Raw genomic sequence first — 17,281 nt, forward strand, 5'->3', positions numbered from 1 at the left:
ACGTAAGTAGTCGTTAACACTACTCTAGCCAGAAGGTTACACTAATAAAAGATATACAATAATTCAATCGGTACAAGAAGTACGACCGGCTCCAACATTAAAACGGCTTAAAAAAATGATTTCCATTGAATTCCTTACTGTATTCTGGTAGTATCGAATTAAAGAAAAAGATGATGTAAATTATGAAATTTATGATTTCTTTTATATTTTGTTATATCCTATATACAGTTTAATTAAGCGAATTAGCATGATTGCATTTGAATGTCTATTAATGATATGCTTTCCTCAACGTTGAATGCGGTTGGGGATACAGTTGTTCTTCAATGAAATGAGTTATATTTGAAGCTAGAACAAGGAAACCAAAGCAGTAGAAGAATTAATCTTCTTATATTACTGCCATGGTTTTCATTTCTGTAGAATATTTTTATGTAGGTATATTTTTCATTTTCTTCAGAGATTCTTTCATCTATCACTGATTTGTGGTGACAAACGTATTTCCCATGAGTAAGGTTATTTCTTCCTGATGTTTCGTCCGCTTCTGCGGCATATATTTTGTTGATGTGGCAGCGGTCGTAATCTTGTATAACTCATTGATCCCATCACATCGCACTTTAGAAATGTAATTAGCATTATTAACATTACTACGAGGATATCCAAATTTCGTTATGAGAAGGAATTTCAGAAATAAAAAGTTAAATAAAACGTTTTGAGGTTTTTAGTTCAAATTCAGTCGTAATTCGTTTTAATTATTCGATCTAGAGCGAATCTTCTTGAGCTCAACATTGAAAAATACATATTTAACACGTTTTCGCGTTATACGATCTGTTTCTTCCTAAGAAAACCAGTTGTTCAATGCTCTTAAGCTCTCGCCTGCGTCCATACTGCTAATCATTCTTTAAATCTTTCATGTCGTATAAATAATTCTCTTAAACTAAATAGATCACTCACTACCGTGTCCATAGCTTTATCGATACACTTTGTAACAAAAAGTTAGAGCCTTAATCCACTCCTGGTTATTTCTCGCTTACTTTTCTGCTCTATTGTGCTCCACAAATAGTGCTTGTATTATTTGTTTGCTCTCCCCCTTTTTTATATAGCCGCGACCCACCCTTCACCATTGTACGCAAATGTTCGTCACTGTTCACACACTGGATTTTGAGATTTTGTAGGAGCTTGTTCCCAAGGAATTGATTTTTCAATCCTAAAATAATTCCATTTTTTACCGGGGAAGAACTATATATTAAGGAACATTTATTAAAAGCTAGATACCAATAATTAATTTTGTTAGTTTAAATTTAAGATGAATATGCTTTGAGTAAACTTATTGAATAATAAACTGCTCAATACGAAATTTAACTGTAAACATTGACTTCTAGATAATTGCTATGTGTAATCTAAAAACGTTTTTCAACATAAAATAATTGTTTTCTGCTTTTAAAAAAGGGCGAACAAGATCTTGAGAGTTGTGCATACACATACTCACACAAAAGGTCAAAAGAACTAAATTCTAGGCATATATTATTCAAAACATCCACAAGTCGCCTCGGTGCATTCAAAAATTGTCCGAAATTGGCGAATTATTGACTTCTGATTACAAGAAAAATAAAAACTGAAAGAAACCCAATCAAGTCAAGGAGAACACAACTCTCGAATAAACATTTGACTTAGATAACGTGAAACACTCTAAGTTAAATGATATGTTTGTATGGGTCAGCCACGATTGATTGTAATGGCAACTACATTTTACCTAAAACATGGACGTTTCGATTTCCACTTCGGAAATCGTTCTAAAAAAAAACGACTAGATGAGTTATATAACCGCCAAAATTGTTGACAAGGTTATGTCATATCACAAAATTGGAGGTTAATTCACTTTAGGTCACGTTTTATAAACAACAGCCATATTTGGCTGAAAAGATGTGAAAAATTCTGATTTTTAAGTATTTAAATATTAAAACGTAACAAAAATTTTTTTATAGCTTAACGCATTTTTTAAGTAATAATAGCGGAATATCTGTTTCACCTGTTGTTTTCTTTTTCAGTGTTAGTGGTTATGGTGCAGGCAATGTTATGAATGGTAGTGATCAGGGCTACGGAAGCGGAAACGCCTTGAGTACTGCAGCTATGGTGGCCGCAGCGACGGCAACAGCTACAGCTACAGCCAGTGTTGTTGCTCTGCAAGATAATTCCCAGTTTACTAATCAACAATACCAACAGGGATATCAGCAACGCATGATGGGCATGAACGGAATGAATGGCATGAGTCCCATGGTAAGATCATTATATTTATATCGGAAATTACATAATTTATTTTGCCAAGTAATCTTATAAAAATAATCTATTGTGAACTAATATTCTATTAGCTCATATTGGAAGATTGATATTTATTGCACAATCTAGCCAAAAAAGAGCCTGAAACAAGTCTAGCGCACATTAGACAGAAATAACGAATCTTTAGTAATTTACGTTTCCTCCCAGAAGATATTGTTAGATCGTTTCATATTTCAAACCATTTTTATATCTATATTGAATAATTACACTATGTAAACCTTTCTACACATTTTAAAGTCTCTAACTAAAATAAAAAACATTGGTCTTTTATAATCCAAATATAACGAGAAAATTGTTTTCAGGGCATGAATATGGGAGGAATGCACAACAACATGATGAGCAGCATGGGGCCTAAAATGGGCATGCAGGGTCCCGGTCCCGGACCGAACTCTAGCTCCATGTACCCCAGAAGAATGACCCCATATCCCTCGCCAGCAATGCATATGAATCAAAAACGTGGCACGCAACAAAGCTATCCAAACACCTGTCCTACAATGAATCCTAGTATGAACCCCAGTATGAGTCCTATGAATCCTTCAATGACCCCTTCAATGACTCCTTCAATGAATCCATCTATGAATCCTTCAATGAATCCCTCAATGAATCCCTCAATGAATCCCTCAATGAATCCCTCGATGAATCCCTCGATGAATCCCTCTATGAATCCCTCTATGAATCCTTCAATGAATCCTAACATGAATCCAAATATGAACCCCAGTATGAATCCTAGTATGGCTGCCGGTATGAATCCTAATTTTAATCCTAACGGCCAGTATCCATATAACAGGTAAGTTGAATATATCGTTTCTTATATGATTATTAACTTCTATGCTATATATTATTTTATATGGGATTAAACCACAATCACTTGTAATGAGAATTGCCCTTTACATTTGTTTTAACGTTTCGTTTTCCAATTCGGAAATCGTTTTCAAAAAATAAAAAAAAAAAAAATATTTAAGTGAAACACGCCATAAGAAAACAGTTCCAGAACATTTTCAAACTTCTATGTTATTGACAACCATCGCCCAACCCCTAGCATTTATAGTAAATTCTGTATCTACACTTATTTATAAAAGTTTCTAGGTCAAGATTGTATATGCTACATATTTTCTTTATGTAGTTGTAGGATATGTTTTCCTTTATATATCTGTTGACTATATATATTCGCTCCGCTTTTCTTTAAATTTAAGGCTTCCATAAACTACTAGTACCACTATTACACCGTTTTTTAATGCTTAATGCCTTTCAATTATAAATTACAATCTTTCTTATTGTCTAAGCCTTTTTCACTGTAATATCTGGACTTATTCTTATGCCTTTCATGGTTGTTTTGATCTCCATTATGTATTTTATTTGTTTTGTATTTCATTCAATTTAAATTTTCTGTTTTCTGTCAAGATGTCATATTCAGCTGTTATATGTTCGATCTGTTTGTTCTCATATATCTCAGACTTCACCCGTAAAGTAATCTTTACTGGCGAACAAAAAGAGAACGAACATTCATTAGTAACATTTATTTTGTCTTTTGTTTATATTTCATACATAGCACAACTAAAAAACTAATTATCTTTTAGCACGAGGCAGCCTAACTTCAGCCAGTATCCATCCCAGCAGACGTTAGGTCCCACAGGTAACTTTGGGCCTGGACCTGGTAACATGATGTCAATGGGGAATCCCAGGCAAATGCGCCAGGCCACGCCTCCTTATACTAATCAAGGACAGTATTTTAACGGTGGTTCTATAAGCCAGTTTCCTTCAAACAACTCTGGTCAATACATGAGTAGTAATGCCAACTCCAGCAGTCAATATGGCAGCTCCTCCTCAGCACAGTTTCAGCAAGATGTTGCGATGAGAAACAACATGAATTACCAGCACAGTCCTATTCCAGGGAACCCAACACCTCCACTGACTCCAGCCAGTAGTATGCCACCATACATTAGTCCAAATCCGGATGTTAAACCTAATTTTAATGACTTGAAACCACCACTACCTATGCAGAGTAAGTTTTACTTTCTTCATTAATAAATTCAGCGGTAAACTTTTAGTTAGAGTTTTATTTCATTAATTTTTTTTTACTTCAGATGACGAGTTGAGGCTAACCTTCCCAGTACGAGACGGTATCATTCTCCCACCTTTCAGATTAGAACATAACCTAGCAGTCAGCAATCACGTTTTCCAACTTAAGCCTACTGTTCACCAAACATTGATGTGGCGGCAAGATTTGGAGCTTCAATTAAAGTGCTTCCATCACGAGGATAGGCAGATGAATACCAATTGGCCTGCGTCAGTTCAAGTTTCTGTTAATGCTACACCACTTATCATCGACAGGGGGGAGAATAAGACATCACACAAGCCGCTGTACCTAAAAGATGTATGTCAGCCTGGTCGGAACACCATACAGATTACTGTATCGGCGTGTTGTTGTGTAAGTCAACTTTTACTCAAATATCTCCATATTTAACATATCCTCCAAACGTTTTTCCTCCAGCCACTCATCAGTTTGAATTTGAGTTAGGCGGACAGAATGTCGAAGCATCTACTTTTGCTTCTGCATTATGGAGTGGATAAAAGCGTGAAGTTTATTTTAATAAATAATATAGTTTAATTCGTATTTATTTGATTTCAGTCCCATCTTTTCGTTCTTCAACTTGTTCATCGACCTAGCGTTCGGTCTGTTCTTCAAGGTTTGCTCAGGAAACGTTTGTTAACAGCCGACCACTGCATTGCCAAGATCAAGAGAAATTTCAGTAACACAGGTAGCTCAGCCACTGGTAACGGTGATAGAGACGCAGTAGAGCAGACGGCGCTGAAAGTTTCTGTGAAATGCCCGATTACATTCAAGAGGATAACTTTACCGGCCAGGGGACACGAGTGCAAACACATACAATGCTTCGATTTGGAGTCATACCTGCAGCTAAACTGTGAAAGGGGAGCTTGGAGGTGTCCGGTGTGCAAGTAAGTTTCTATAAAAATATCAATAATAACATTTTTCGTTTTGGGAGTAAAGTTACTCGCTGAGTCGGATCCGCCTGTCGCTCATATATATCACATTTTGTATGACTTCCATGTTACTTATTAAATTTTTCTTCTCTAGTAAACCTGCACAATTGGAAGGTTTAGAAGTTGACCAGTATATGTGGGGCATTTTGAATACCTTAAGTACATCGGAAGTGGAGGAAGTCACTATTGACAGCTCTGCAAACTGGAAGGCTGCCAAAGGCAACATGCCTGGAATCAAGGTAACTGATTTTGTAATCTCACAACATTCTTAGTAGTTCTGTTACTCTGTATTCAACGTAATTGTAGTTTCACTATCATAACATAATATATTTTTCTTCAGATGGAAGATGAAGGTAATGATTCCTGTAGTGGAGGCAAACGTAATAAAGCCATGTCACCAGGAAGTATGACCCTGCCGACTATGAACAACTGGGATATGCAAGCAATGTCACCTTATTTACCTCCGGATATGAATAGTATCGCCAGTGGTTCGATGATGAACGGTGGGCCACCGTCGTACAATAATACTTATTCGAGTTCTAACGAGTATTTGAGCGGTAATGGACCACTTTCACACCTCAGCGAATCTGTCAATTCCCTGGACCCATTGAACGCGATGGAAAAGAGCCTAAATGAGCAGGTGAGGAAATGTGAAAATAGTTGTGACATAGTATTGAAAAATTAGGATTCGATTTTTTTTCGTTTGATATACTTTGTCAAACTGTTTTCCAATAATTGAAGTCTTTTATTAAATCCCATTCTGAAAAGTATTTAAAACAACCAGAGAAATATAATTTTTTTATGCAGACACCTTTCTGAAATTTTTTAAATTTTTATGGTTGTATCTGACTGCACATTTGTTAACTGAAACATTTCGGATACGTTTTATTAAAGTACTCTCTCTTATTATACCCTTATGCTTGCTCATTTTACTATATTCTGTGTATTTCGCATTGTTATCGTCTTATCTATATCTTTCTTATATGTCTATATCTTTGAGGTATCATTTTTTTTTATATAAAAAGGTTTATATATTTCTACCTTGTTCATTGTTGATTTTACATATGTCCCAATATTGATTCCCAATTTTTGGAGATCTATTTCATATCTCTTTATATTTTTCTATTTCTGTTTATCTATTTCGAATCATATTACCTCTATAAACCACTGGCGTAAAATTTTTTATCATTTAGCTAGGCAAAACTAACCTTTTTAGTGGTCGATTTTGGTCGATACAAAGTTAGTACTAAATTTGTCTTCTTTCCTTTAATACTAATATGCAGTAATATTTGATTTGTAAATTACTAATTTTTTATTTATTTTAATATTCTGTTATAGATGCCGCATACACCCCACACTCCTCATACACCACACACGCCACACACTCCAGGAGGAGGTACTCCTGGATCCGCGCATACACCAGGCGGTGGTACGACGGGTCCCCCGAGTGTACCGCCACCGTCTACTGATACCCACAATACCAGTAGTGGATCAAACAACGGAGGTCCTGCATCGGTATCGGGAGGTGGAACGAATGCCGATACTTCTGTACCAGAAATACCTTCAGATCTTAACTTTGATCCTGCGGCTGTTATTGACGGAGAGGGAACAGGACAAGAGGCACTTAATGTAAGTATTGAAATGGTTGCATGCTAAAAATTTTTTACGAGTGCTGCTATTTAAATTTTGAGATATCGCAACATCACTGCAAGGGCATTAAATCTGTTATCAACTTGCTTCGACTTCGTGATGCAACAACACAACCCACAGTGTTTCACTGGTTCTTAAAATGTAATAGAAGTTGCATGCTAGCGCAAATTTCGTGAAGGTCGTCTAAAATCGGATATGTTTCGGAATATTTCTCACTAAAAGGATTTACTGACTGACTGATGGTGACCTACACCATCAGGATGCATATGAATCCAAAACAAAAGTCGAGTGTATGGGTCTATTAAGAGAGATCCCCAATTCAACAAATTTTGTTCGAAAAAGGCATTGTGTTCAGCCTACCACTACAAAAACGTGCAACTAGGCGAAGCAATGCAGCAATAAACCTACCAAGTTTTTGCCGTAGGACGAATCTCAATTAAACTTTTTGCATTCGATTTATGAGTATTCGGAAATTATGTGAACAAAAATAATGTGGAAATGAAAATTGTATGATTGGACAAGAAAAATGCATTTTCCCAAAGTGCATGTTTTTCGAGCTACCTGGTGCACCTGGGCCTCGTCTTCAGGAGTTTTTTTTTTGAAATTCAATACAAAATCAGTGCTAACCCATTACTTAAGGATTTTTGAGATCGCTGAACACTAATATCTTGTCGGTGATGATATGCGAGGCAACCTGGTGCTCAGGACGGCCTCGGCTTCTAGTGTTTTGTGGAAATTAGATACAATATCAGTGCAAACTCATTACTTGGTGGTTTTTGGGGTCACTCGACACTAATATCATGTCGGCGATGATAAGCGAGGTAACCTGTTGCCTAAGAAGCCCTCGGTTTCTAAAGTTTTGTAGAAATTACATACAATATCAATGCAAACTCGTTACTCGGTGTTTTTTGGGGTCCCTGGACACTAATATCATGTCTGCGATAGTGTTCGAGTCACCTGGGACACAGGACGGCCTCGGCTCATGAAGTTTTGTGTAAATTCAATACAAAATTAGTGCAAACTCGTTACTCAGGGATTCTGGGCTCGCTAAACATTAATATTATGTCGGCGATGGTGTCCGAGGCACCTTGTACTTAGGAGGGGGCTGGTCGCTTGGAGTTTGTGCATAGGAGACCATAACCATTATGATACTCGTGATAAGCGACCCCAAAATCCTCCGATTAACGAGTTTGCACTAATTTGTATCGAATATCCACAAAACTAAAAGGGAAGAGACCCGACGTGGGCACCAGTGCCTCAAAAACATCGCCGAAATAATATTAATGTTCCGCGACCCCAAAAGCCTCCCAAGTAACGAGTTTGCACTGATCTTGTATCGAATTTCCACAAAACTTCAAGAGACAATGCCCGTCCTGTGCACCAGCGGCATTGGATACCATCACCGTTAGACTAATTGTGATCAACGATCCCAAAAACTCCCGAATAACGAATTTGCACTGATTTTGTATTGAATATTTGTATTGAAACAACTTTCATAGAGATCCATCCTACTGCAAAAATTTGGTCGGTATTGGGATTTTTACTGCTTCATTACCTTGCCCACTTTTTTTGATAGAGAAATAATCAGATAAGTGTGGAAAAACAACCACTGAAAACACGTCAGTCTTCACTGCGACAATTTGAATTACTCCCAGGTTGGACCCAATAAGTGATTTTTTGTAGCTAAAAAAGTCCATAGACAGTAAAGGCGAGCTCATAATAAATATGTTTTTATTTGTCAGTGTCAAAATTTATGCAGAAACCTCTTACATATCACATAGCTTTATTTGAATCTTATTTTAACCCTGTATTATGTTTATTTTCAGTTACTACCAGACAGTGTGGATCCAATGGAGCTGCTGTCTTATCTAGACCCACCGGATTTGAACACTCCACCGTCTAGCGGCAGTAGTTCGGGTCAAGCCAATACGTCGACTAATGACGACATTTTAGCCCTGTTCGAATGAGCCTAGAAAGTTAAGAGAACTTTGTTATCTCTCTATCTTTCACTCTCTTATTCATTCTCTCTCATCTATTAAGTACTCCGCGCATCGGACACAAGTGAGTGAACAAGTGTGATACCTAAAGACGACAACAATCGTGTTATTTGATTATGAAAAAGGTCTAAATCAAATTATATTGTATAGTTTGTATATAGCGTTGAAGAGAATAAGTGGCAGAAGTATTTTATTCTATTGGTTCGAGATAGCTATGATTTAGATGGGAAAGAATCATTTTCAAGATTAAAAGGTGCCATTTTCTTAATGCATTATGTATATTTTATCAGGTATAACTTCAAATTGTATTCATTGGATTTTCTTTTCCCGCTGCCATCATTCAGCAATTTCCCTTGAATATATTCGTTGTGATAATCATATAATAACGAATTTTGTTAGCGAGAATTTGTCATATTTACCATCTATATCAGTTTGGTTAGTATTCCTAGTTTTTATTTATATTGATTTATTGATCGTTTCAATTTATTTTAGTGGGCATTAATAACCAAAAAAAAATATGTACAAATCTTTACGAATACTATATTAAATTATTATTTAAAGGTAGTTATTTGAATTGAGTATATTTTTGTTTTTAATAAATTGATTTTAAATATATTATTGATTATATAATAGACTATATAATGGATAAAATGGATTTACTAATATGAAAATGGCACTTCTATTCTTGAAATTGAAGGATTGGGGAAACGAAACGGAAGCACAGTTTAACAATATTTGTTAAATTCAAAATTTGTTGTGCAATTATCGGTCTATGACTTTCTGCTCATAATTGTGTGAGTACTATGCTCGAGGACTTTTTCGTCTTTTTTCCAAGTATTATCATTGTGTCAATGAAGTAGTAATATTTGAGTACTTACTAAAATAAAAGTCAATATAAAATGGCCTGTAAAACCAGTTCTGATAATCAGCTCAATGTAAATAAAACGGGAATGTTGGGGATACTGGTAAAGGTAAACAGTAAAAAATTGTGAGAATGTTTGGGGAAGTTGAAAATTGTCCAAATTATCAAATATTGATAAAAAAATATAATTAAAAAAGTAGAGTTCTGAAGTAACATAATGCCTGTCTCAATTAAAAATTTAAGGCATACTGTTATTTTACTACTCTATAAAGTAGTTTTCTCGTTTTTATAGTATTTAGAGCTGGTTAGGTATCTTATTAGGATATTTCTTTTATAAAGAAAATAAAGCAATTCTTAACGCCAGGTTTAAACCGGGTATAATTCGAAAACAGTCGCAACCAATGGAATAAAACATAAAAAATAACGAGGACGGCCAGTTTAAATATATAGTATTAACTAAAAAATGAAAATATACTTAGTAGAAAATTTGGAACCAAAATTTAGGTACCTACTTTAGGACTGTGTCGGTCATTTTTGCATCTCAATGTGCATAGGCTTCAAGTATTATTATGCTGTAAAGAATTCTGTGAACCTTTTATAACTATCAGACAAGGCACCTTCAAGGGAATACAGAAACTGGTTGTGTGCAATGGTCTTGACTCTCGGTACAAAATGTATATTTTCTTAAATTTAACAATTTCCAAATCTTCAGTATTATAATCATTATGGAAAGAATATTACACAAATAGGAAAATTGAATCCTAATTAACACCTATTTAATCGAAATCAAAACAGTTGTCAAAAAAGTATATTTGGAGACAATTATCAAAATACCTATATTTTTGACCTCGAGGCTTTTGATCTAATAAAACTTCATTTATGTATTATTTATTTATATCGATTGATTCTTACATAAAATAGTTAATAATAAAATTACTATTACCTCTTTTGTAATCGCTAGAATGATAAAAAAACCGTTGCCAAATAACTAAATTTTGATCATTAACGGCAACAAAATAGTCAGTAGCCACCGAGATGAAATACGAAAAGTCAACAAGGGTTTTATTTTGGTTATTTACATAATTATTTTCACAATAAATGGTAAACAGAACAAATATTGAGTAATTGCTAATGTATTAACATTGTTAATGACATGCTTTACCTCACTAGAACAGATCGGAAATTCAGTTTTTGTAATGGTCCACAGCGCCGTTGTCGAATTTGTTTGAGCCGTCTAAGCGTTGCCCTTTGATTGGCATTTCAGTTTTGAAAACAGGAAAAAAGTTAAAAGGTGCCATGTCGGAATTTTACGGAGACTGACGGGGTTGTGCAATCTTGTGCTTTACCAAAAACTGCGGCACAGGGTTTGATGAATGTGCTCGCGCATTATTGTGATAAAGCAACCACTGGCTCCGCGCCCAAAAACTGAGCGATTTATTACTGCCTGAGAATTCAACAATTCAAATTATTTATTGATTGTCGGATCCTTTGGAGAGTATTTATAGAGAGCAACACCTTAATAGAAAAAAAAAACAGAATCAACATAGATGCTCGTATGTAAGCTTCACTTGTGAAGGTTGTTATTTTGTTTTGGGAATTTAACCGCAAACCCACCATCCGTCGTCAGTAGTGACCCTTTTAATAATATATTCATCATTAGCGACCGCATTTCTCCACAGCTAATTTTGGAACGAATTTGTCATATACGCGAATCATTCCTAAATTATCGGTTAAAATTCTTACGTACGTTTTCGGACTCTGATATATATCTAGTTCGCGCACAATTAGCGATGATCTTTCAATCAAAAGTCTTACCTTCAATATTTTCCGGCGTTGTGCTGGTAGGTCGACCGTAATACTTTCAGACGTTCTGCCATTTTTAAATCGATAGAACGATTCTTTTCTCTTCGCTATTTTCAGCGATCAGAATACTATGAACGAAGGTTGAATACTTTTGGGACAGACCTCGTATGAATACTATTCGAAAGTTTTTTAAGTAATGTATTTATTGGTATTATCTATAAACTTTTACTACTAGTCTATTGAATTTCGTCATTACACAAATTACTAGAAATGTCGATTATAGTAAAACCGTTTACGCAATAAAAATTGTACTTAGTAGCAATCGAGAACTTTGCACATGGCCGGACGTTGTTATATATTGACTATGTAGTTTGTATTTAAAACACAAACACCACATATAATATTTTTTAATGAGAACTCTGATAAGACTGTGATATGAAGTTTAATTATAAGTAAGTTTAACATAATTCAATTATTGTATATTAACTAAACATTAAAATTAGCGAAAAATATTATGTTATATAGTGGACTTTGTGTAAATTAAGTTAAAATTTGATGTGATAGAAAATATATTTTGGTGAAAAAATTCGAAGAAGCGTTTTATTTAATTGCCAGGTTTTGTGACAGTTTGGACTTACATCTAAAAATAATTCAGCATTTCAATTTCTATTTTCCTAAAACCAAGACAAGATACGCGAGACTACTATTGCTCTGTAAATTTTTGGTGTAGATAGTGCCATCAAAGGCTCGACCAAGAAGTATCTACGTATATATTATTGGACAATATTTCTTTGTCTAGTCCAATACCTTTTTGAAAACAGTTACTTTAAAAAAAATCTTAAAATCTATTTACAAATCAAATGCTTATATATATATATATATATATATATATATATATATATATATATATTCCTCTGAACTTAACAGTTACAATGGTAACGATTCATCCGAGGACTAAAATATTAAAAATTAATTTCATTTATATATTGTATAATTTTTTTTATTGTAAAACAATCATTATTATTGCCTTAAGTAAAGAGCAGAAAATGTTTAGTACTATAGCTGCAATAATACAGCACATTTAAGTGCTTTTGGCATTTTTGTCTCTCACCCTTTTTAAAATCTTTAGTACTTCATTTGTTTCATACAGTGTTGATGACGCACATTTTAAAAACATAGCTTTATTTTATATTGCACCAAAAGGCACTGTTTTCATGCGAGTTTTGGGGAACTAGAAACAAGCTCAGTACCTAGTTACGACGTTCTATGATCTGTAACTAAGTAAATGAAAGTTATAGGCTTATTTCGTTTTAGAAATGAATCTTTTACGCGAGATAAAGTCCAAACTGCCACGCACCGCTGTGTAGTTAACCTTAAATGTGTCTGTCTGTATCATTATCTCATGTAGGGTCCAAGTTCCTAACATAAAATAATTTTAAAGGTTTTAACAAGATTATATACGAGGTTCACATGAATTTTTCTACTTCTAATTGCCAAGAAAACATTAACTCATTCTAAAAAACTTAGACAAGAGAATAGATGTCAATAAGTTGTATGTTATAAGTAGAGATGAAAAATATTTATTGAAAGTTTACATTATAAAAATTACACAATTAAATATTAAAAAATACCACAACAATTGCTTCCAGCTGTAAACTTTTTATAAATAATCAGTATAAAATTATGCCAATAAATTGTTTTCGATATAGATGAATTTATATATCAAAAAGTCAAATTTCATTAAAATATTTCTACTTATTGGTCTGTGAAAATCTTTGGGTATATCTTATATACGTTTCCAAACGAAAATTTATGTCATTATTCCACATAAAATTCAGAAGAGTTCAAATATTTTCCTTGATGCTAAGATATCGATTCGTGGTTTCATACAATGGATTTTTAAAAAGTTTTTATTAATAAAATGACTAATTCTTATTGAACCATATCCGTTGCTAATCTGTTATCTGAGTTATCAGTTACATGAGCCTATATTTTGGATTTCTCTTTGAATGGTCTAAATTGTATAATCTTGAGAATATTTGATTTGATAAATATTATGTTTATAAGAGATTAAGCCACAATTGATTGCAATGAAAATTACATTTTTGTAATTACATTGAATATTACATTTTGTAAAAAATGTAATTTGTATCAATATTAATTGTGAGGTAATTCCATAGCAACATAATATTTAACTTGACATGCCGCAAGAAAATAGTTTCAGAACCATTTAATTTGACGTTGAAAATATTTTCTTCTACTTAATGTACCTTTCAGTGTTATACCCTTCATTGTCTTCTATGTAGATACATTTTTCTACTAGATAGGTTACTACTACTTTCTTAGTTTAGATGTTGTTAAGACTCCTTTTTCTTCTACAAACAAATTGTTCTTATTTTGGTGTCTTAAGTCATGTGTCTTCTTCACGCCTTCTGGTTTTGTATTTAACTGTTAAGGCACAAGTTGTAATTCGAATTTTGGTATAGGTACACTGTATTCCCTTTCGTTGATACTCTCCTGATAGATTAACAATTAAGAATTTCTTCTAGATCGATTCTTTTCAGATAGATATGTGCCTTGATGTTAAGAAGTTCTCATTCTGATGTGTTCTTTCCTTATTATAATCTTGGTCGCATTTTTTAACATATTCACATCCGGTGTTTTCTGCTTTCTTACTTCAATTATTATTTTGATCTCTTTCGATGAATTTGGTAATATTGGTCAAATAAACAACGAGAAAATATTTTTGTTGATTTAAATTCCAAATGCTTATATTTTGATTTCAAATCTGTTGATACAGCTACTGCTTTACTCAGTTCAAGTCTTTTAGTACTTTTGCTTCTTTACTTACTGCACTTTTCACTTTTTAAATTAAGATTAAATGATTGTTTATGGTAAAATATAAAAGATTTATTTAGTCTTTCTATTTTAGTCAATTTACTTTAGTCAATTTGGATGATTTTGTTGTTGGTATATTTTTGTTAAATTTATTTTCTTGTCCACTTTGCTATTTTTTGGGTTCATTTGGTGAACTTGATGGGTAATGCGCGTCTTCCTTTCTGAACTTCTGATTCTTTCTAATGCTACCTTTTGATCTTTCAATATATTTTCTATTGGCGCTTCCCCATTTGTCATTATATTTTTATCTTGACCTTTGTTTACTATCCGTACGTAATATTATGAGAAAATTTTACCTTATTTGGCATTGCTATTTATATTTTCCAGTTTTTAATCATTTTTCGTTTCTCTTTTTTCCATATAATAATAATTCATTTTTGAGTGTTAATTCTTCACCCATTCTGAATGAACTAAGTAAATGTATGAATTTTATTTTATGATTTATAGAGACATATGTATTACAGATTCGTATTATCAAATATTTAAAGTAAATTCGTCGGTTAAGTAAATTGTTTTTGAAACAAATAAAAGAATGTATCAAATTGATGCTCTAGTCCAGACCAATACATTTTACATATCATTTTGTTTCACTTTTAAAATTTGGACCAATAAAAGCTGGGAGTAATACATCCCTAATGTCAGACATTTACATTCAAGATGATGGAGCCTATTGTCCAAAAAATAGTTTACTTTTTTTGAATTGTTAATAAATTTGGAACACATAAATACAATAATAATTTCAAACATCAGTTAATAAAAAATAATATTAAAAAAACAGTTTAGGTGCTGACGTAGATTAATTATTCACAATATGCTATTTATTCATATTTTCCGTTATTTCTATTTTATTATTTTACATGGTTTTTGATGAAAGTCAGGTTAGGCTCTTATTTTGTACATTTAAAACTTTTTTGTATGTGAGGATTTTTGGTTCCAAGACTTTGCGTTCTTATTTTCATCGTTTAAACGTTTTCTCCGTTTGTTCTATATAATTTTTCGAATGGTTCATATTTGAACTGAGAAAGCTTTATGAACTTTCTTATTTCTTGTATTTACTCTTGTTTTTTCTTTTTATGTCTACTAATTTTTTGTTTACCACGTGAGTGAGTAAGTATATTTATATTTATCTTACCATAAAACTACTTGAACGCCATTTTGAAGCATATATTAATTGAATTCTAAAAATTTTGTGCTCGCGGAGGAGCTTTAACTTATTATTTTTATTCGGGTACATATCCAAAACTGAATGTAAAATGTTCTAGCAACGATTTTATTTGTCATTTTGAATTTTGTTTACCCAGGATATTGGGCTTGTTTTCCCGTCACCTCTCATACCTGTTACAATACATGTTATGTATTCATAATATCTTTTGGCTGTTTAATCTTTTTTTTGTCTTTATTAAGCTTTTGTAACACGTTGCATTAGATACTTTCAGAATTAAATTAAAATCAGCATTTCTAACGCATTAATTATGTTTTAGTTGATAACTAAAACTTTACTCTGGGTAATAAGATGAACAGATGTATTATTTCAGATAAATTGAATCAATAAACAATTATATGTCAGAATTTCTTGTTTAACATACTTTAACTTTGAAACCTATATTTTGTTAAATTTTATCGTACCCTTGCCAAAATTAAGTGTAAATCAAGTAAATCTTGATTTTGGACAGCAGAACTCTTTCACGCACGTGCTAGGCACATATTACACAACATTTGGTAGTTAACGATAACTCAAATTATTGGCATTTTTATATTCGTTTTGTATGAAGAAAACTTATAAGTATAGGATAAATTATTCAGTAGTAAAGAAAACTATGTATGATTTTGCTAATGTAAATATATTGTACATTAAATTAAGAAATATTATGTCTATGCATCTAAATTTGTGTTTTCTTTAACAATTCATCTTTTCCTTACGCTCTACTTCTTCGTGACAAAAACTCATAACAAAAATCGCTTAAAAATAAAATAATTTCAATTAAAAAACATTCATCATATTTTTTTAATGGTTTTTGGGCATCTTGGGTTTTATATAATATCTTTTAAATGAGATTTATAGACCGTAGTGTGGAATTGCTTGTGTGAAAACACTACGATGGAGAAGGCCACGGGCAACCACCGCATTATACTCCTTAGTAAAGTCATCATGGCATCGATTAGTGAAACGAATAATATTACTGATCATGGGCTGCGGAACTCAAGATCCTGCAGGTGAAGAAATACACAATTAAACCACAGGTCTTCCCAGGTCGCGAGCCTGCGAAATCACTGTGAAAAAAACATCACCAGACATGAAAATTAAGAACCCGGATAGAATAGCTATATGGAATGTAACAAGCTTTATATGAAGCCGGCAGGCTGAGAAATCTTTTCTCTGATATGGACAAACTAAATATTACTATCATGGGTGAAACAAAATTGCCAAATACAGGGAATTTCATAGCAAACGGATACACCGTTTAGTTTTCTGGAAACCAAGACCATATACATCTAAACAGAGTATTAATAATTATAAAACAACACATTAGTATGTCAATAACTTTATTCCAATATCAGATAGAACAATGTTAATATAGCTGAATGCCAAACCTATAAATATAATTAAAGTTTATGCTCTCACTGCTGACGCAAATGAGCACAGAATTGAAGAATTCTGCCATCAAATAGAAGAAGTGCTAAAAATAACAAAGAAACACGAAACAACAGTAGTTATGGTAGACTTTAACGATAAAGT

General features: G+C 33.1%; 1 protein-coding gene across 1 annotated transcript in view; it reads left to right on the forward strand.

The window, feature by feature from the left end:
- Positions 1-16,429, forward strand: part of tna (Zinc finger MIZ domain-containing protein tonalli) — a 34,790-nt gene extending 18,361 nt beyond the window's left edge. Inside the window, exons 3-11 of the mRNA XM_072529574.1 lie at positions 2,043-2,271; positions 2,634-3,118; positions 3,909-4,333; positions 4,416-4,759; positions 4,961-5,289; positions 5,429-5,573; positions 5,675-5,974; positions 6,673-6,963; positions 8,811-16,429. Coding sequence (XP_072385675.1) covers positions 2,043-2,271; positions 2,634-3,118; positions 3,909-4,333; positions 4,416-4,759; positions 4,961-5,289; positions 5,429-5,573; positions 5,675-5,974; positions 6,673-6,963; positions 8,811-8,951 — 2,689 coding nt within the window. The 3' untranslated portion in view covers positions 8,952-16,429. The remainder of the gene's footprint in view (positions 1-2,042; positions 2,272-2,633; positions 3,119-3,908; positions 4,334-4,415; positions 4,760-4,960; positions 5,290-5,428; positions 5,574-5,674; positions 5,975-6,672; positions 6,964-8,810) is intronic.
- Positions 16,430-17,281: the final 852 nt, after the last annotated feature.

Source organism: Diabrotica undecimpunctata, chromosome 4 (assembly GCF_040954645.1).
Source record: "Diabrotica undecimpunctata isolate CICGRU chromosome 4, icDiaUnde3, whole genome shotgun sequence".
In the NCBI taxonomy this organism is placed as follows: domain Eukaryota; kingdom Metazoa; phylum Arthropoda; class Insecta; order Coleoptera; family Chrysomelidae; genus Diabrotica; species Diabrotica undecimpunctata.